The sequence below is a fragment of the Heteronotia binoei genome, chromosome 1 (genome assembly GCF_032191835.1).
Source record: "Heteronotia binoei isolate CCM8104 ecotype False Entrance Well chromosome 1, APGP_CSIRO_Hbin_v1, whole genome shotgun sequence".
NCBI lineage: Eukaryota > Metazoa > Chordata > Lepidosauria > Squamata > Gekkonidae > Heteronotia > Heteronotia binoei.
In genome coordinates, this window is record NC_083223.1 from 196,052,043 (window position 1) to 196,072,800 (window position 20,758).

General features: G+C 45.5%; 1 protein-coding gene across 1 annotated transcript in view; it reads left to right on the top strand.

Annotated features, from left to right (window-relative positions):
* Nucleotides 1-20,758, top strand: part of CAPN8 (calpain 8) — a 110,808-nt gene that overhangs the window by 67,438 nt on the left and 22,612 nt on the right. Inside the window, exons 15-18 of the mRNA XM_060246064.1 lie at nucleotides 7,088-7,145; nucleotides 11,299-11,363; nucleotides 13,248-13,316; nucleotides 17,286-17,364. Of these exons, the coding sequence (XP_060102047.1) occupies nucleotides 7,088-7,145; nucleotides 11,299-11,363; nucleotides 13,248-13,316; nucleotides 17,286-17,364 (271 nt within the window). The remainder of the gene's footprint in view (nucleotides 1-7,087; nucleotides 7,146-11,298; nucleotides 11,364-13,247; nucleotides 13,317-17,285; nucleotides 17,365-20,758) is intronic.

Genomic DNA, 20,758 nt, shown 5'->3' on the forward strand with positions numbered 1-20,758 from the left:
TTGTCAATGGTTCCTCATCCTCTTGGAGAAGAGTGACAAGTGGAGTGCCTCAAGGATCTGTCCTGGGCTCTCTGTTGTTCAGAATATTTATAAGTGATTTGGATGAAGTGTGTGTGTATGTACACAGGCTGGAAAACTGGGCTAAAACTAACAAAGTAAATTTTGATTCAGGTGGGTAGCCATGTTGGTCTGAAGCAACAGAACAAAGTTTGAGTCCAGTGTTACCTTTAAGACTAACTAATCCTAGGTATAAGCTTCCATGTGCAAGAACACTTCTTCAAATTCTTCTTCACTTCTTCAGTGAATTTCAACAGAGATAAACGTAAAATTCTGCATTTAGGTAGGGAAAAATCAAATGCATAATTATAGGATGGGGGAGACTTGTCTTGGCAGTAGTCACTGGAAAAGGATCTATGATTCTTAGCAGACCATGTGCTAAACATCAGTCAGTAGTGTGATGCGGTAGCATAAAAAGCAAATGCGATTTTGGGCTGCCTCAACAGAAGTATTATGTCATGGTATCAATTTATTCTGCTCTTGTTAGACCTCACTTGGAGTATTGTGTTCATTTTTGGGTGTCACAATTTAAGAAGGATGTTGACAAGCTGGAACATGTCCAGAGGAGGGCAACTAAGATGGTAAGGGGTCTGGAGACCAGGTTGTATGAGGAAAGGTTGAAGGAGCTGGGTATGTTTAAACAGGAGAGGAGACAACTGAGAGGTGATATGATAGCTATCTTTGAGTAATTGAAGGACTGTCATTTAGAGGATGGTGTGGAGTTGTTTTCTGTTGCTTCAGAAAGTTGGGCCAGAACCAATGGATTGAAATTAAATGGAGCAACAGATAGACCTGGCATGTGTGACAGAGACCTGGGTATGGGAGGGTGAGTCGGTCGCCCTGAATCAGCTTACCCCACCCGGGTTCTCAGTCCTCCACCAATCGCGGACTACTGGTCAGGAGGGAGGAGTTGCAGTGCTCATTCGTGAGTCTTTTTCTTTCAGGGCACTTCCTGCCCCAAACATCATGGGCACTGAATGTGTCGGTCTGGTATGGGAAGCCAAGGAGAGTTTGGCTATCTGGGTTGTGTACCAGGCGCCCATTGCACCCCCAGAGAGCCTGCCTGCCCTGCTGGAGGCTGTATTGACTTGGGCACTGGCCTTCCCCAGACTACTAGTCCTGGGGGATTTCAATGTCCATGTTGATGATGCAACTTCCATGCAGGCACAGGACCTTGTCTCATCCATGGAGACAATGGGACTCAGCCAGATTGTTTCGGCTCCCACTCACCAGGCCGGCCATATGCTCAATTTGGTCTTTGGGGCTGAGATAACACCAGATCTGATAGCTGTTGACACAGTTCCATGGTCAGATCATTCTGCCCTGAAAATCTGACTGGACCTGCAGCCTACCTCCTGTTTGGGCAGCAAGCAGATTTATGCTTGCCCGCGGAGCCAACTGGACCCAGAGCGGCTTCGGGAGGCTCTGCAGGATCCGATGCCTCTGGGTGGATCACTAGATGAGTTAGTGGAGGATTGGTATTCCTGGCTCCCCATGGCCATTGACGATATTGTGCCCCGGTGCCCTTTTTGCTCCTTTATATATCTTGGAGCTGCAGAGAATGAAGCGGCAGCTTAGACTAGAGCGAGTGTGGCAGAGATCTTATGATGAGGAGTCTGGAACTTCTTACAGAACGTTTATGAAGGTCTATGAGAAGGCAGTGAAGTCCGCTAAGAGAGACTTCTATGCAGCCTCCATTGCATCTGTGAAATTGCGCCCAGCCCAATTGTTTAGAACGATTCGATCACTGACTATGGTGCTGGCAGGCAATCAAAGGTTTAGGGAATTGGATATTGGCTGTGAGGCCTTTGCGACTTATTTCGCAGATAAAGTCTTGACTCTCTGCCATAATCTCCCAGCAACAACTGACATAGTACGGGAACTGGAAGCCTGTTGTCCATCTTTTGAAGAAGCCATCTCCAGACCCACTGGTCATATCCAATTATTGCCCAGTCTCAAATTTGCGGTTTCTGGGCAAGATAATTGAGAAAGCGGTGGCGGAGCAGTTTCAAGTTTTCCTGGAAGATATATCTGTCCTCGATCCCTTCCAGTCTGGCTTCCGTCCTGGTCATGGGATGAAGACTGCTCTGGTCTCCCTCACAGATGACCTTAGAAGGCATCTGGATCAAGGCGGGTCAGTGCTGCTATTACTTTCAGCAGTGTTTGACACAGTCAGCTATGATCTAATGACCCACCGCCTTGTCGAAATTGGAGTCTAGGGGGCTGCCTTACAGTGGTTTTCCTCCTTCCTCTGTGGTTGGGGACAAAGGGTGGCGATTGGCTTGCAGACCTCCCTGCGTCACCCACTAGAGTGTGGTGTACCACAGGGAGCCATTCTCTCGCCAACAATGTTGAACATCGCCCCCTTGCCCAGATTGCCAGAGGTTTTTGGGCTGGGTTGTCACCAGTATGCAGATGACACCCGGCTCTATCTGTTGATGGGTGTGATACTGTATGCCACCCTTTCTTTGGAGGCCCAGGTCACAGCTGTTGCACAATCTGCCTTTTACCATCTTCGGCAGGCCAAACAACTAGTGCACAATCTGGTCCCTCAGGACTTAGCTACAGTGTGTCATGGGTGCTGGGGGCCCTGCAGAAGAAGCTGAGCCTGCAGAAGAAACTGTGCCCCTGCCACCTGCACCAGTGCCCCTGCCTCCTGCTGGAGAAGATCCAAGCCCCCCTGCCTCGCCCTCTCGTGTGCGTGACCGCCTTCGTCAGGACCTCAGGGATCGGAGGAGGGTGGCACGCTCACGAGCAAGACACTCCTGAGCCCTGAGTTTTGAAAGGATTCTGGCCCTTCTAGGAGTGAGGGTGCTTGAGTCTCAGCAGGATCCTGGCTGCCCTCTGAGTCAGCAATTAGCCCAAATGGGCAACAGACAGCAGAGGGCTATATAGCTGTGGGCTTTGAGAGAAGGCTTTGTGGAAGCAACTAGTCACTTACCTGACATTCTAGCATCCACTTTGGCTTCTGACTTCGGCTTCTGGACCCCCTGACTTCGGCTTCTGAACCTCTGACCTACGATACCTGGACTGTGATTCGGTTTTGGCGCTTTGGACCCTCCTTGCTACCCAGCTACAGACCTTGGACTGCCCCTGGACTTCGCCTGGCCTGGCCCCAGCCCGTGACACAGTGATCCATGCAGCAGTCACTTCCAGGTTGGACTACTGTAACTAGCTCTACGCAGGCTTGCCCTTGAGGCTGATCTGGAAGCTCCAGCTGGTGCAGAATGTGGCAGCACGATAGCCTTCTGAATCGCCTGCACAGGTGAGCAGTGGGCTGATGCTGCACAGTCTGCACTGGCTACCAATTGAATACCGGATCCGCTTCAGCATTTTAGTACTGACATTTAAAGCTTTTCGCGGCCTGGAACCGGCATACCTGTGGGACCACTCTCCCCATATGAGCCCTGGAGGTCACTACAATTGGCCAGTCACCATCTTCTGACCATCCCTGGCACAAGGGATGTCCGGCTTACCTCGACCAGGGCCAGGGCTTTTTCAGCCTTGGGCCGACCTGGTGGAATTAGCTCCCTATGGAGGTTTGGTCTCCCGGATTTGTTATCATTCCAGAAGGCCTATAAGACAGAGCTGTTCTCCCAGGCCTATGGCTGAGGCGAACGGAGGTCCTTACCATCTAAACTGGCCCCCCTGGACTGATTGCACTGATCTGTCCACACCATCCATGCTGCCTTAATGTGAGCGGTGGCTTAGCCACTTTAATTTTAAATTGTTTTAACTGTTTTAACTATTTTAATTGTTTTAAACGGTTTTGATTGTTTTACTGTGTTGGAAGCCGCCCTGAGCGCATTATGAGAAAGGGCAGCCTATAAATCGGGGGGGGGGGGGGCAAAATGTTAGAAAGAACTTCCTGACAGCAGAAAAGAGTAAGAATCCTAACAAAATTTGTGGCAGGGCATGAGATTTCTTCATACCCTACCACAATTTTTTTTTTTGTCTTTAAGGCGCTACTGGATTTTTACTCTTTTCTGCTGCTACAGTTAGACTAACAAGGCTACCCATCTTGATCTATCTTCCTGACAGAGTGGTTCCTTAGTAAAAAAGGAGGTGGTGGGCTCTCCTTCTTTGGAGGTTTTAAAGCAGAAACTAGATGGCCATCTGACAACAATGCTGATTCTGTGAATTTAGGCAGATTATGAGGGGGAGAGCAGGAAGGGATGAACCAGTGTCATCACTTGTGGCCCTTTCTTATCTGTCCAGGTAATTCTGATCACAAGTCTGGGGTTGGAAAGGAATTTTCCTCCATGCCAGATTGACTAGGGAACCTGGAGGGTTCCCCCTCCCCCCCCCGGGCATAGAACAGGGGTCACTAGGGGAATGGGAGGTGGTGGTAGGAGGTAGTTGTGAATTTCTTGCATTGTGCAGGGGTTTGGATTACCTTTTGTATCTCTTTCAGCTCCATGTTTCTATGTCTGGCTGCCATGTCCTCTTTCACATCTATGTGAGATGCAGTTCTCCCGCATTGCAGAGTTATGTGCATGGGGCTTTTCTCGTAACTGAAATGATTATAGCAGCAGATCCTATGTGCAAAGAACTCTGCATAAAATCCTTTAAATATTCAATATGGATCAAACCATCCCGATTGTAAAAGATGCAAAACAATTTAACAAATGGCAAAGGAAAATTTCTGATTTCATTTGGGCCGGAAAGAAACCAAGGATAAAGATGAAGATCTTAACAGATGCCAAAGAGAGAGGAGGTTTCCAACTTCCCGATCTAAGATTGTATCACGATGCAGTTTGTTTGACATGGATAAAAGATTGGATAATGCTGTTAGACAAAAAACCTTTATGGTTAGAAGCTCACGGAAATAAATTCGGCTGGCACGCGTACATGTACTATGGGAAGAATAAAATGGATGGTTTTTTCTCTCACCATTATGTCAGAAATACTTTACTAAGTACTTGGATAAAATACAAGAAATACGGGGACGAGAGAAAACCGCTATGGATAGTGCCAGCAGAAGTAATAAAAATAACAGCTGAATCCGAAGAAAAAAGAGAAATGTCATATAATCAACTGCTTAAGATTCAAGGAGACAAAATTGAATTAAAAACCTCAGAAGAGTTAAATAACAATTATGATTGGTTTCAAATGCAACAAATTAAAAGCTTGATGGAAAATGACATAAAATCAGAGGGAATTAGACGAGAACAAACAGAACTGGAAAGGGTCTTGCTAGGTGATAATGAAAAATTGATATCAAAAGTATATAAGTTATTATTGAAATGGTCTACAGAAGAAGAAGTAGTAAAGTCTCAAATGGTCAAATGGGCAATCAATGTGAACAGAGAAATACAAATGGATGCATGGGAGCACCTTTGGAAGAACTCAATGAAGATATCAACTTGTCAAAGTATTAAAGAGAACTGTTTTAAGATGATGTATAGGTGGTATATGACTCCGAAAAAACTGGCTAAGATAAGTAAGAAAATGTCGGATAGATGTTGGAAATGTAAAAAACATGAAGGTTCTTTCTTTCATATGTGGTGGACATGTGAAAAAGCGAAAGAATTCTGGAAGATGATACAACAAGAAATCTCCAAAATTTTGGGCTATGACTTTAAGAAAACTGCAGAGACGTTTTTACTTGGATTACAATTAGAAAAATTTCCAAAAGAAGACAGGACTCTAATTTGGTACCTGCTATCAGCTGCTAGGACATTATACGCGCAGCTTTGGAAGCAAGAAAAAGTACCGGAGAAATGGGACTGGACCATGAAAGTTTTATCGTGGTGTGAAATGGACAAACTAACTAGAACACTAAGAGACTATGATTTAGAGATATTCAAAAGGGAGTGGAGAAAATTTAAAGGATATATGGAGAAAACTTGGAAAGTAAAGAAACATTGGACAATTTTTTAGTAGTAAGAATATATACATTGAACTTTAGTAGTTAGAAGTGCCTTTAATATTGACTTTGAATTTATAACCTCGGGGAAGTCAACATTGGAGGGAGGGGGGATGGAAATGTCATATGGGTTAATGCGAGGAAAAAAAATTAAGAAATAGTTAAGTTTTGTAACCATATGCTACCAATAAATTGTTTAAACACAATATTCAATATGGAGCTCTTTATAGCTATAATTACGCATGAATAGAGTGAGCCTGTTCTCCAATGGTCTTTTGCTTTGTTTTGGTTCCCTTACTGCTGTGCTGCTGTCAGGAGCATCCACATGACATTGTCCTGTATTTATTCTGTTTCCTCCCAATGTGCTGCAGTCTTTCCCAAACCTGGTTTGGTTTGATCTTTTTGGAAGGATCATTGTCTTTTGGAAGCTTTGTGGATAGGGAGATATGAACTTTTGCAGGTCCACTCACACTGGCACCATTTTCCTTGCCTCAGCCTCCCTCCACTCGCCATTCCACTCAACATTTGGAGATCTTTTAAAAAATTGCTATTACACGTTAATGTTATAACAATCAGTCGCCACGATCTGCTCGTTCCCAGCTTTCTTTCTCTTTTTAAAAAAATTATGACTCTAGACCTTCTTGCTGTTCATATAGTGATTATAGGTTTTTTTTAAAAAGCCCTCCCATGGTGGGGTGGAATGGCAGTTGTGGGGGTCCAGGCAAGGAAAATATGGGGAAAGCTGGTGTGTACATACTCAATTGCCAGGGCAAATGCATTTTCCTATATGGCAGCAGTGAAAGCTACATGGAGAACTGTTGTGTGGAGGCAGCCCAAGTCTTTCTCTTTGTTCTAGTCTCTTCAGGTAGGACTCGCTGACCCCTAGACTTTGTTGTCAGACTTTTATCAGTAGTTAACACACCCCGTGCCTAAATAACATATATATCTAATGACAAAAATTTCAAATACTCACATTTTGGAGGTCATAGTTGCAAAGAAGTGGATTTGAACTTGTCAAGGATAGCTAGACTCTGGAGCTGAGAAAGCCCTTTAGGTTTTTCTTTTCAAATGGGATCTAGGATAGGGGCTTGTTTCAGACAGTGGATGCTCTCTGTTAAGCTGGATGCTTGTTGAATCTCTGATTTGTCTCCTTTTTTGCAGGATTGTGAAATGACAGCAAATGAACTTCAGACAATTCTGAACAGAGTCATATCAAAGAGTAAGTTATAACGAATGCTTCATGATTGTTGAAGATGGGTTGTATAGTCACAAGCATAAATCCTTACAATTAAAGCTGGCAGTATGGTTATTATCATGTTCTTGGTTATTGTTGCAATATGTTACTATATGTGGGATGTACACTTTTGTGGAGGGCTACACTTTCTTAAAATCTTCTTCAGCAATAAGTTGCTAATTTTTCATGAAGTAGGGTACAAATGATGCTGTTTACAGCGGAGAGTAGTGGTAAGGCTAGAGGGAAGAAGAAGAAGACTTCTCCTATATCTTCTCCCCCCCACAACAGACACCCTGTGAGGTGGGTGGGGCTGAGAGGGCTTTCAAGGACAACTCCTTTTCAAGGACAACTCCTGTGATAGCTATGGCTAACCCAAGGCCATTCCAGCAGCTGCAAGTGGAGGAGTGGGGAATCAAACCAGCTTCTCCCAGAAAGAGTCCTCACACTTAACAACTACACCAAACTGAGGGATATCTGGATTGATATCCATGTGGCAAAATGAGGTTCAGCCTTGCTGTGTCTCAACAATGATAAGCTCTAACATACTACAAAATAAAACACAGGATAAAGCATATTATGGGGGATAGATCTATTGGTGGCTACTAGTCATTGTGACTAAAGGAAACCTCCATATTCAGAGGCAGTAAACCTCTGAATACCAGTTCCAGGAGGCAATGTTAGGGAAGGCTCAACCGCTATCCCCTATTACTGGTCCTCCAGAGCAACTACTGAGACAGAATACCTGACTAGATGGATCACTTATATGGTCCAGCAGGCCTCTTCTACTGCTCTAGACTGTTCTATAAAGAAGACATACCCTTTGGAAAAGACCATGTCTGGTGTTCAAAAAAGAAGAGAAGACCCTACAGGGGGCAGCGAGAAGATTGTTAGATAGGATAGTGAGGTCAGCACCTTCTCTCCTTATAAGTGTCATTCCTTGTCTGTCTCTAAATTGTTTCTCTTAGGGCAATTTCCTCCTCCTTCTTGGAAGTTCCACACTTAGTCTACTCTCTGTCTTTGATAGAGATGTGGTTAGGAACCTATCTCTGTCTCTCCTCTTTTCTATCAAGTATATTAGTTGGTGTAGTGGTTAAGTGTGTGGACTCTTATCTGGGAGAACCGGGTTTGATTTCACACTCCTCCACTTGCATCTGCTGGAATGGCCTTGGGTCAGCCATAGCTCTGGCAGAAGTTGTCCTTGAAAGGGCAGCTTCTGTGAGAGCCCTCTCAGCCCCACCCACCTCACAGGGTGTCTTTTGTGGGGGAGGAAGATAAAGGAGATTGTGAGTCGCTCTGAGACTCTGAGATTCGGAGTGGAGGGTGGGATATAAAGCCAATATCTTCTATCTTCTTCTAAATAAATCTTTATCTATTCCTTAATCAGGTTGTACACTGTTGCTATTTTAATTAATCTGCCAACATACGCATCCATGAATCTTGCTCAGGCCTGTAGCTATCGGGGGCCCCCTGGGGCTGCACCCCTGACTTATGACAGATGCCCCCCAACTCAGGGCCTCAAACCAACCCTGTGTCTCTCCTTCCCCTCCTGCTTGGCCAAGCATGATGGGAGAGTGAGAGGCAGCAGGTCTCCGTGCGTCCTACAGCCCACTGGCTGTGAGAAGCAGGAAGACTGAGCCTGCCAGCCCCACCTCTCTTTCACCCCCTGCTCAGCTAAGCAGCATGGGAAAGGTGGTGGTGGTCTCCCTGCTTCGTGCAGCTGGCTTGCTGTGAGAAGCACGGAGAGCTGACCTGCCAGCCCTGCCTTTCTTCCCCCTCCTGCTCAGTGAAACAGGAGGAGAAAACAAGAGTTGGCAGTTCTCCATGCTTCTTGCAGCCAGCTGGCTGTGAGATTCACAGAAAGCCAGCCTGCGGGCCCTGCCTCTCTTTCCCCTCCTGCTCAGCCAAGCAGGATGGGAAAGTGAGATGCAGTGGTGGTCTTCCTACTTCTTGTAGTTAGCTGGCAGTGAGACGTACAGAGCCAGCCTGCCGGTCTCACTTCTCTTTCCCCTCCTGTTCAGTTGAGCAGGAGGGGAAAGCGAGAAGCAGTGATTCTCTGTGCTTCTTGAAGCCAGCTGGCTGCAAGAAGCATAGAGAGCCAGCCTCCTGGCTCCACCTCTCTTTCCCCTCCTGCTCAGGAGCAGGAGGGGAGAGAGAGGCGGCTGTGGTCTCCCTGCTTCTTGCAAGACCCAGCTTGCCAGCCCCACCTTTATAGGTTGGGGGGCTTTTAAAAAGTCAGGTGCCCCCTGAATTTTTAAAAAGCCTCCCAACCTAAAAAATCCTGGCTATGCCCTGATCTTGCTCCACCTTTCTCTGCATAGTCCAGCTTCCTTCAGTGGGGTCATCAGAGGGAGATCAGGAGGCAGCTAGGACCTCTCCACTGTGGCTGGATACAGTCACACCTCAGTTCCCCAGTTTCCAGCTTCTAGGTGCCATCAAAGGAGAAGGACAAAAGAGCAAGCTGAAAATTTCCTCCCCAAGGAACAATTTTATTGAATGTTATATTATTGTACTTTGATTCTCATAAATTGCTTTAGGGACCAATTTTTGGCTGAAAATAAACACATACAGACACCTGAGTTGTGGCCACTCACAGCATACCACATGCATAATGATGTGCATTTGATTTGTTATTTTTTTATGGATCATGACTTATTTCCATTGGTGAAGTAATGGTTTTTGATGTAAAACCAAGGCATGTTGTAAACTTTGTTGCTGCAAAACAGCAGGAGCTGAATGTACAACTAGTGTGGATGGCTCAGGGCTCTCAGCCTACATCTGTCAGAAGGTGCATGAAAGGCAGCAGGAAAGGCACCAGCAAGCCTGGGAGGAAATCCTAAGAGTGTCACTGGCCAGGCCAAAGCAGTGCAGCTTTCAGGCTTCCTCCATTAGCTGGCACTTTTATCAGGAATAAACAAGCAGAGACTTCAGTAATATCCTGAGACCTTTTGGTTCTGGGAAGCTTTTTAAAGTCCCATGTCAGTGTGCACAAGAGGGAGTGAACTGTGTGATATCTTTACTAGTAGGAGGTGCTATTCCCAACTAGTTAACTAGGGAATAGCTGTTTTCCCTTCCCCCATCCACACTGAAGAAACTGGCTATCTGTTCTGTACATTATTATTCTTCAAACATATGGTCAAATGTGGGTTTATTGTTTTTGTCCCATCATGCACACCTTTTGCTAATGTTACAGGGTATTAGTATAAGGGGGATGTGGGCTGGTACCAGGCATGCATCTGCTGTAGTGTCTGGTTAGACTCTTTGCTTAAGAAGAAACTATCTGAGCTTCGTGCTGAGGGCTAAACATAGGGAGTTATTTGCATAACTTTGAAGCTATACAGTGCTCAAATGCTCCATGTGCAGCTCAAAAATTATATAAATAACTCTCCACTGAGTCCAGTTCAGCTCAGAAAGGTGGGGGGGCAGGTGGGAACCCCCTCCTCCTTCCATGGCCTTTCAGGAGTCAGATCAACTCCTGTAGGCTTTAAAAGCAACATTCCCTACAGCTGCTATGTGACTGAGGTGACAGCAAGCTGGGTTCAGGGAACAAAGACTTGTTAAAAACTGTGATGCGTAGCTTAGTCCTAAGTTCACCTTATTCAAGAAAAAACTCTTAGTTTTTTATTCTTTGTACAATGGTACCTTAGCAAAAGAGCTCAACATGGAAATCTGTGACTATTTTTTTCCTCCACTATTAGACCATATGACCAGTTCATACAACCTTTTAATCTATAAATTCATGGGGAAGTAAGGAATAAACAGTACAGCAGTCACCTGACTGGTTGTCCATATATTTAGATTATGTCCTGCCACCCCTCAGTTTCCACCTCTCCTTTCACAAATTTTACTGTAGTGAGTCATGAACCGCAGCATGGTAAAACATCAACATGACTGCTTGGGCACAAAATCAATGTGTGACCAGTCACCCACATCTTGTTGTGCTAAAGCGTTCTTATGAATTAACCCTTCAATCTTCCCTGTGTGAGACATACATTTGCCTTTACAATGATCTGGCAGAAACAGGACTATATTCATTTTAACCACAAAGGCTAACCATGCACAAAGATGACTTCCTAGTATTTCCATGGGATGCAGATAAATATTGTCTAACTTTGTTTTGTGCTTCTTTTTTATTGTATAGGAACAGACATTAAAAGTGATGGATTTGGCATAAACACCTGCAGGGAGATGATCAGCCTCTTAGATGTATCCTTTAAATGTCACTCCTGGATTTCCCTTGTGAACATTTAGACTAGATAAGGCAAGATTTACATGTCTCATTTTCCTGGTGCATCTGTCTTCATTTGTGCTGGGCACAAAACACAGAGTGCACATCTAAACAGTTTGGTATGGCAAGGACATTAACCCTTTGTTGCTAACCTACCATTATGATTGGTTTCTTGCTGTCGTGCTTCATGTTCTGCCTGGGTGTTTGAGAATTCCTCATAAACTGAGTCCTGGCTGGACATGCCAGGGGTTACATGTATTGTTATACAGAACTCATTCTGATCATGTTGTTTGTTGCTCTCCCATTTATACACAGTGAAAGTGCACAGAGAGATCTAGAGAACTGTGGGGAAGAGATAAATTATTAAGCTGGAACAGTCCTTCCCAACCACATGGCTCAGAAGATGGGGGAGCTGCCAATCTTCACAGTGTGTCCTTCTCTTGCAGGAAAGTAATTAACAATGCAAATGGCTTAACATGCTAGAATAAATTTATTGTAGATGGGTAGGCAAGTGGCTGGCAAAAAGCCATAGTCACAGGCTGATAGAGAGGGTGAACTGTAATCTAAAGGGAGGAGCTTTACTGCACCAGCAGGTCACAGTGTGCTCATGTACAAAGAATGCTAAAATTAGATTAGGGTTGGGCTTCTAAAGTCTTCAAATTCCAGTCCAGCCATGTGGGCTTTGACATATTGGTCTCTACAGTAACCTGAAGGTTCCATTCTTCACATTTTAGAACATTCTGCTGTTGTTTACTTTTCATCATATTTGCTTCCTTGTCATCCTTTGTCAGTCTCCCATCTAAAAACTCCCACAACCTCACCTACTGCCTTCTTCCTTATCTTCCTCTACCACTCTCAACTGCTCTGTATTCATAATAGGATACCTCCTTTTGGTTTGATCTGCGATTGGGTTCAGCAAACCAAACTGCCCTTCCATTGGAAAATAGCTACATTTCCCTTATGTGCACATTGTTTTCCTACTATAACTGAGAATGATGTTATCCAAATGCCTCCCATTTTCAGTCTTCTTGTGACCCCTAAACACTACCTGGCTGCCCCTTCCTTTCCCCCAAATGTAATTGTTGGGAGCAATAGGAAGGTCAAAGGCAGCAACAAGGTTCTAGAAGATCAAAGAAACTTAGGGTGCAAACTTGAATGAAACGGGACATGTTTCCCGATAGACCTAGCTAGGATTGCTCCCTTACTTGCCTCTAAGAGGTCTTGTGAATGGTCTGGGAGCACCTGTTACAGTATTATTGAGCCTAAGAAGGTACGGATATTATTATTGCCTAGATGGAAGCTGCAGGTAAGTGAACCTGAAAGGGCGAGAATTCTAAGAACATTGAGAGATAAATAACAGGATATGCAAAATAACTGTGTGTAGGACTGAAAAAAGAGACCGCAGCTTCCTACCCTCCATGATCCATGTGATCCTATAATAGTTTAATAAATCATTCTGCAAGAGAGAATCCAAGAGTCTTCAAGATACCTTATCTAAGCAAACTGAACATAGCAGGCATGTCTCCACTAGGTGGTTGAAAGTTCAGATTCACAGAATCACTGAATAGAATTGTAGAGTTGGAAGAGACCTTCAGGATCATCTAGTCCAATCCCCTACACAATGCAGGAAATCCACCTCCCTTCCCATACCCCCAGTGACACCTGCTCCACATTCAGAAGATAGAAAAAAATCCTCCAGGATCCCTGGCAAAACTGGCCTGGAGAAAAATTGCTGCCTTATCCCAAGTGGTACAATATACATTTCAGCAAGTCATTCATTTTTATCGGTGCCATGAAACCTTATTGGTTTGTTTGAAAAAGAGAACCACTGTGATTTTAAACTAGTCCTTAACACATCCTAGAGCAATGGAACTGGTACCCTGGGGGTTACAGAATTCAAGATACTTTGGATGAAGATTCAGAAATATCTGGTAACACACAATCCTTCCAAATACAACCTTCTGCTTGAGATGTCTTGAAGCTAACGGGAAGTTGATTTTCAGTGTCCAGATGTTAAAAGAAATATGTATCTGTAGCTGCCAGTTTTCCATACAGGGCTCCCATATACAGCTTAATCCAAAATTGTCTTACATTCTATAGACAGCTGTCATAACTTGCAGTGTCTCCTCCCTGCTTAAATTTTTTTTCATGATCAGACAGATATAATTGAAGCAATTTTTCTGTGATGCTTGTCCAGAAATTCTTCCAAAAGATGTAGCTAAAAGGCACTCGATACAACAACCGTACTGAAGCTAAGCAGGTTTGGGTCTTGCATGGGAGACCTCTGATGGAAGAAAGGCAGAATGTAATTGTTATGAATAAATAAAAACCTCCCCTCTGCACTCAGCAACTGTGTAGCAGAAGGGCTCAGAATGGAAGCCCAGTTCTCTCACAGTGAACTCCATGACTAAAGGCTTGGCCCCAGAGTCAAAGCTGGAGCTCTTTTGTGGCCCAATGGAGTTTTCACAGCAAAATCTCCCCAGTTTATTTCTTTGCTCAGCCCCACCCGCACCCCACAGCTGACTGCTGTGAGTCACAAGATACTTTGGTAGGTTTGCTTTGTCATAGTATCAGTACTTAATAGGTTTATGATCTGACACAATTGATAATATGTATGCCCACAAAAGAGATTATTTAAAACCAGGTTTCAGTATTATTTATTTATTTAATTAATCACCCCATTCTGGCAAAGGCCAGGCTCTGGGCAATGTACAGTAGAACATTTGCAAAAATGAAAACAACCTGTGAAAAAAAACTATGAAACCAATCCAGCCAGTGTTCAGTAAGAAAGAGTTAAGCAAGTTCATTTAGGGCCTCAGGATAAAATTCTATGTCTTGTAGCTGCTCAAACCTGTTAGATCATGGAAGATAAGCAGGGCTGGCCCTGGTTAGTATTGGGATGGAAGACCACCATGGAAGTCCAGGATTGTTACACAGAGGCAGGCAAACCACCTCTGAACATCTCTTGCCTTGAAAACCCTGGCTTATGGGGTCACCATGTATCAGCTGCAAATGTGACTTTGTGGCACTTTCCACCACCACCACCACCACCACTTGTGACTGCAGAAGAAGGCCAGTCTCAAGGCTAGGGTTGCCTTGCCCCCTCGGCTTCTTTGGGAGTAGGGTTGCCAGATCCAGGTTGGGAAGCTCCTGGAGATTTAGAGATGGAGCCTGGGGAGGACAGGGACCTCAGTGGGGCACAATGTCACAGAGTCCACACTCCAAAGCATCCATTTTCTCCAGGGGAACTGATCTCTGTAGTCTGGAGATCAGTTGTAATTCCAGGGGATCCCCAGGTCCCATCTGAAGGTTAGTTTCTCTATTTAGGGCCGGTATGTTTGGGAATTTTTTGAGGCCCACCTGGCAAAGGGCCCTGACTGAAGATACTGGGCTGATTCCCATTTCTCAATGAGAAGATGGCTTGAGGTCAATTGAAGAAGCAGAGCACAAGAGAACTATACTGTACTGCCCCTTTAAGATACCCCTCCCAGTAGTCTGGAGCCCCTGCAACACTGCTGTGACTCTTTCTTTCTCCTCTTAGAACACCTGATGCTGACAGGACCAAAAGGAACTAGGGTTGCCAGGTCTGACTCAAGAAATACCTGGGGACTTCAGGGGTGGAGCCAGGAGACTTTGGGGGTGGAGCCAAGAGCAAGCGTATGACAAGCATGATTGAACTCAGAAGGGAGTTCTGGCCATCACATTTAAAGGGACCACACACCTTTTAAATACCTTCCCTCCACTGGAAATGATGGAGGATAGGGGAATCTTTTTTTGGAGCTCATAGAAGTGGACCCCCTGATCCAATCTTCTTGAAACTTGGAGGGTGTTTTCAGGAGAGGTACTGGATGCTATGCTGAAACTTTGGTGCTTCTACCTCAAAAAACAGCCCCCTAGAACTCCAGATACCTACAGATCAATTTTTCATTATACCTTATGGGAATTGGTCTCCACAGGGAATAATAGAGTGCCCAGCAGACATTTGCCTCCCCGCGCCCACTTTCCGATGACCCTGAAGCTGGGGGAGGGCCTCCAAACTGGGGTATCCCCTGCCCCACCTGGGGATTGGCAGCCCTGAAAGGAACATAAGAAAGTTATACTTTGATCTCTGAAGTATAACTATGGGAGGGGGGAGGTTAGGAATAGAGCCTTGGGGGTAGGGTTGCCAGCCTCCAGGTAGGGCCTGGAGATTTCCTGCTTTTACAACTGATCTCCAGCTGGAAGAGATCAGCTCCCCTGGAGAAAATGGCTGCTTTGAAGGGTGGACTGTATGACATTGTAACCTGCTGAGCCCCCCCCTCCCTCCCCCTCTCCTGGATCCATCCCCGAAGTCTCCAGATATTTTCCAACACAGACCTGGCAATCCTGCATGTGGGGGGGGGGGGTGGGTGGGATGGAAGATGGCCACAGTCATAGCGGGGTGGATGGAATGTGAGAATTGCAGTGGAGTGGATCTTGGCTCCACTATGCTTATGGCCTATAAAAATCACTATGCTTATGGCCTATAAAAACATGCAGCTCACCCTGCTACAGATGCATTTTTTAAAATGTAATTGAAAAAATGTAGTAGGATTAGAGGGAAGTTTCTTAAACAAACCCAAACTAATAGTCACATTGTTTAAAGCAGGGGTCTCCAACCCCCAGTCTGTGGACCGGGATTGGTCCGTAGCCTGCTAGCAACCGGGCCGAGGAGTGAGGCAGAGCAGCTCCGGACTAAAGAGCAGCACGGCCTCATTCCAAGGCTGCCTCCCTTTGCAGGATCCCAGACCAGTAGAAGGGACAGCATTGCGGTGACCTTCGCCAGCCCCTCATTTATAGACTCTTTAAATGGGTCTTTAAATGGGAGGGGAGGCAGAAACAGCCCCAGTCTCCCCCCCATTTAAAGACCCCCATGGGGGGCAGGGATGTGGCATGGGCATGGGGCTGGGGTAGCAAAACCCCCAGCGCCACCCCCCACCGGTCCGTGGAAAAATTGTCTTCTATAAAACAGGTCCCTGGTGTTGAAAAGGTTGGGGGCCACTGGTTTAAAGCATAAAAATATCTTTTATGCTTGGAGATAACGACCGATTTCACACTAGGGCTTGTTCCGGGTAGACAGCCTCTTTGCCCCCGGGGCTTCTCTCCATTTTCATATAAACTGGCGGAGCTGAGAGTTGGTGCTCCACTTTTCCACAGCAAGCAGAAACCACTTGTCAGAAGATCTTGCTGCAGAATAGAGGCACGCCAACTCGCAGCTCCAAGGCAACTTGTGCGAAAATGGAGAGAAGCCCCAGGAGCAAAAGAGCTCTCCACCCGGAACAAGCCTAGTGTGAGATCGGTCAGAAACTTCAGATTAAGAATATTGTAGGGAGAAAATATGCTATGTCCTCTCATCTACCACATGCATGAAAACTGTAAATTATCTGATTAGCTCTCCAACTCATGGTACAATTTGTATTGGGCCCTTGATGCTCAACATTTTGATTACTTTTTACTGTTGAGGGCTAGTGTGAAAGAAGAACCTCGGCAGGACTTCCCACTGAGTCGGGGGCCAGAATGGTTTCTAATTACACAGCTAGAGCTGGATAAGCAACCATTTGGCACCAAGATCTGTCTGTTGTTCCTTGAAGTATTAATCTCAATAGAGCTTAATATTACAGCCATTGCCAAAGCAAGGGGTTATTTCTCAAGGGCCTGCTTGTCATGTGGGAGGGCAAGCTGCCAGCCCTATGAGAACAGTTTCCCAGGACACACAGCTTGTCATCAGTTAATTGAATTTCCCCCCTTCAGTCATTAACATTTTCAGAGAGAACAGGCTTTCTTGCCTGGCAGGACCAGCACCACCTATCTCAGCCAAACAGATACGTCTTCTAAAGCAAGCCTAAAATAGCAAACATGATCTCCCTTTCTTTTTCTTCTAGGAAATCTATAAAAGAGCAGACATGGACAAGTCTGGAACCATTGATGCGCATGAAATGAGAAGTGCCCTGAAGGAAGCAGGTATGTAACTTGTACAGCAGTGGTTTTCAAACATCCCACCTTCAGGAAAGCCCCTTGGTGTTTTATTTATTTAAAACATTTATTAGCTATCTTTCTACCTTGCGACAATCAAGGCAGCTTACAATAGAAATGAAACAACCATTACAAAACAGATAAAGACAACTGTTTATAAATCTTACTTAGGGGCTCCAGCTCTTCTTGTGGCCTGAGGAGGGGGGGTTATTAAGGGATTGGATCCAGGGCCAGCCCATCCATTAGGCAGCCCTAGGCAACTGTGTCACACAGTAGGAGCCTAGCTGCCACCACTCTGGTAAAAGTCTGTATGGAGAACCCAGAGCACCCAACTACGCTTGTCTTCCTTTTTAATAAATACCAAGGAGACTTGAGAACGCAGGCAGTATAACAACAAAAAGAAGTTTATTATTAGTGCTCTAAAACAATAAGTGGGTGACAAAGATTTAGTGCTAAAGTGAATATGAAAACAGTAAAGGTTGGTGCAAAGAAACAAAAGCCCAGATGCGTTTAACTATATAGTAGGGTTGCCAAGTCCAATTCAAGAAATATCTGGGGACTTTGGGGTTGGAGCCAGGAGACTTTGGGGGTGGAGCCAGGAGACATTAGGGGTGGAGCCAAGATCAAGGCTGTGACAAGCATAATTGAACTCCAAAGGGAGTTCTGGCCATCACATTTAAAGGGACGGCACACCTTTTCAATGCCTTCCTTCCATAGGAAATAATGAAGGATAGGGGCACCTTCTTTTGGGGCTCATAGAATTGGGCCCCCTGGTCCAATCTTTTTGAAACTTGGGGGGGGGGGTATTTTGGGGAGATGAACTAGATGCTATACTGAAAATTTGGTGCCTCTACCCCAAATAACAGCCCCCCCCCAGAGCCCCAGATACCCACAGATCAATTCTCCATGATTTTCTATGGGAATAAATCTCCATAGGGAATAATAGAGTTCCCAGCAGACATTTCCCTCCCCTCCCCCCGCTTTCTGACAACCCTGAAGCGGGGGGAGGGCCTCCAAACCGGGGGATCCCCTGCCCCCACCTGGGGATTGGCAACTCTACTATATAGTCCCTACTCTAATAACCAACACTCATCCCCTTGGGTAAGGGACCTTTTCTTGCTGCCTCTTCCAGAGAGCCCTCTTTCTCTGTCTGCAATCTCTCTAGACAGAGAATCTCTCTGCCTGCAGCTTTTCCAGAAAAGAACACATCCTTTCTGGGCTTGGCCCTTTTATGCTCTCCTCCCTCCAAAACCTTGTCACCCAACAAGGGACAGAGGGGATCCTGAGAAATGTAGGCTTTTCCCAGTAACTTCTAGGCAGGCTTCCCTGGGGCCTGCAGGCCTCACTAGGCCCAGGATCATGACAAACTGCCTAGGGTGCAGCCACAGGGTTGCCGATTTTGGCCCTTCCTCCCACTCTTGCCTCCTTGGTGAGGGAAATAGGTGAGTGTGGCAGTGCAGTGTGGCTCCTGTGCCTCAGAGCGTGTGCACTGCCTGGCCACTGTCACTCAACCTCCCTGGTCTGTGCTTCTAGAAGCACAGACCTGGGAAGCTGAGTGACAGCGGCCGGGCAGCATGAATGCTCTGAGGAACAGTAGTCACAATAAATATTCCCTCTAAGCTGCAGAGTCATGTGAGCAAAAATTCTACTTTGTGAGCTACTGGTATTAAAGTTGTGAGCTACTGCATAAATTATTGTGCTCTGGGGCCATTTTTCCTGAGCTAAGACAAAAAAGTGTGAGCTGGAGGCTAAAAATCTGTGAGCTAGCTCATGCTAACTCAGCTTAGAGGGAACACTGGTCACAATGCCACTGTAATGCTTGCCCTTGCCAGGGGCGAGAGTGGTGGTGGGGGGAAGGGGGCAGGCCATAGGATGGGGCCTCACCTCAGGCGCCAGACACCCTGAAGCAAGCCCTGGCTGGATCCAGCTCCAGACTCTACCAGCCAGGATGTTCTTGAGGCTGATCCTTTTTTCTGAAAAAGTGGGTACAAGTTTTGGGGGAATATGTAAAAAGGGGCTCTGAGAAAGATCATGGAAGAGAACAGTGAGAACTGGTGTCCTACATTTCAGCTACACAGGCCAACGTGGGAACAAAGATGCAAGATGTGTGTCTCTTGTAATGTTTTTTTGAGATGCAAATGTCTCAGTGGAGGAATTGCCATTGTGATCATAGAGTGCATGTACAGAGGATCCTATCTCTCTATCCACATTCTATCATTAGAAGCTTCTTTGTTACACCCCCACTCCCCTTATTAGCACTCCTGTAATTACACCCAAAACATTGAAAAGTTTCCTGCTGCCATTTTTAAAATTCCTGTTGCCAATATCACCATGTCATCCTTGGAGCACACCATGTTGTCTGATACCCTTCCAGAGACCGTGCTAGTGTCAAATCATGGCACACTGACACTTTCTTCCCAGGGTTCTTCCTCCACTACCAAATCAAGGCGCCAAACAGTTTAAACCAATGAGGAGGCACGGGCCTTCATCCAGATCTGGGGTGGTGACGCTGTGCAAAGTGCTCTGGCTTCAAATTACCTTCAGAGAGAAGGGCAGAGTATAAATCTGCAATTCTTCTTCTTCTTAAGACCAACAAAGTTTAAGTATGGGCAGGGCTTTTTTAAAGCAGGAATAAACAGGAACACTGTTCTGGCTGGCTTGGTGTCAGGGGGTGTGGCCTAATATGCAAGCTTTGGGCTTTGTGTAAAACAATGTCAGGGGGTGTGTCCTAATATGCAAATGAGTTCTTGCTGGGCTTTTTCTACCAAAAAAGCCCTGATTTTGGGTAAAAGTTTTTATGTGCATGCACACTGCTTCAGATAATCATCCCGTCAGAGAAACCATTCACCATTTCCAGTTGAGGTAGGCACAACATTGAGGATCTGCGTTAGGTCCTCTGATCTAAAAGCAATTGTGGGACCTTATTTGGAATGACTCTACAGCACAGGGGAATCTGGGATGTGTATGTGTTACGTTTTCTCAGGGCTTGAATTCGGCAGGAGCTCAATGGAGCACAGTCCTTGAACCTCCAGCTAGGGTCTGCAGGCAGTGGGGAATCCTCTCCCCACTGCACACAGTTCCCTGGGCATACACAAATGCGATATGCTATTGAGCTCCTGCACTTTTTCCCCCTACAAAACGATCCCTGAGTTTTCTTATATGTGATTTTTCTAAACAAATCCATCTAGAACTACTATTAGTTGGAAAAAAGACTGGCAACCTCTTTTTTCTTGCCTTTTCCCCATGAAAACTAATAGTAGCTCAACAGAACTACTTTTAATTAAGAAACAGTGTTTTTTTTGGGGGGGGGAATCCTAAAAATTAGACATGACAGTGAGGATTTATTACTGAATCCCCTAATATGCATCTTAGCTTTAAAAAG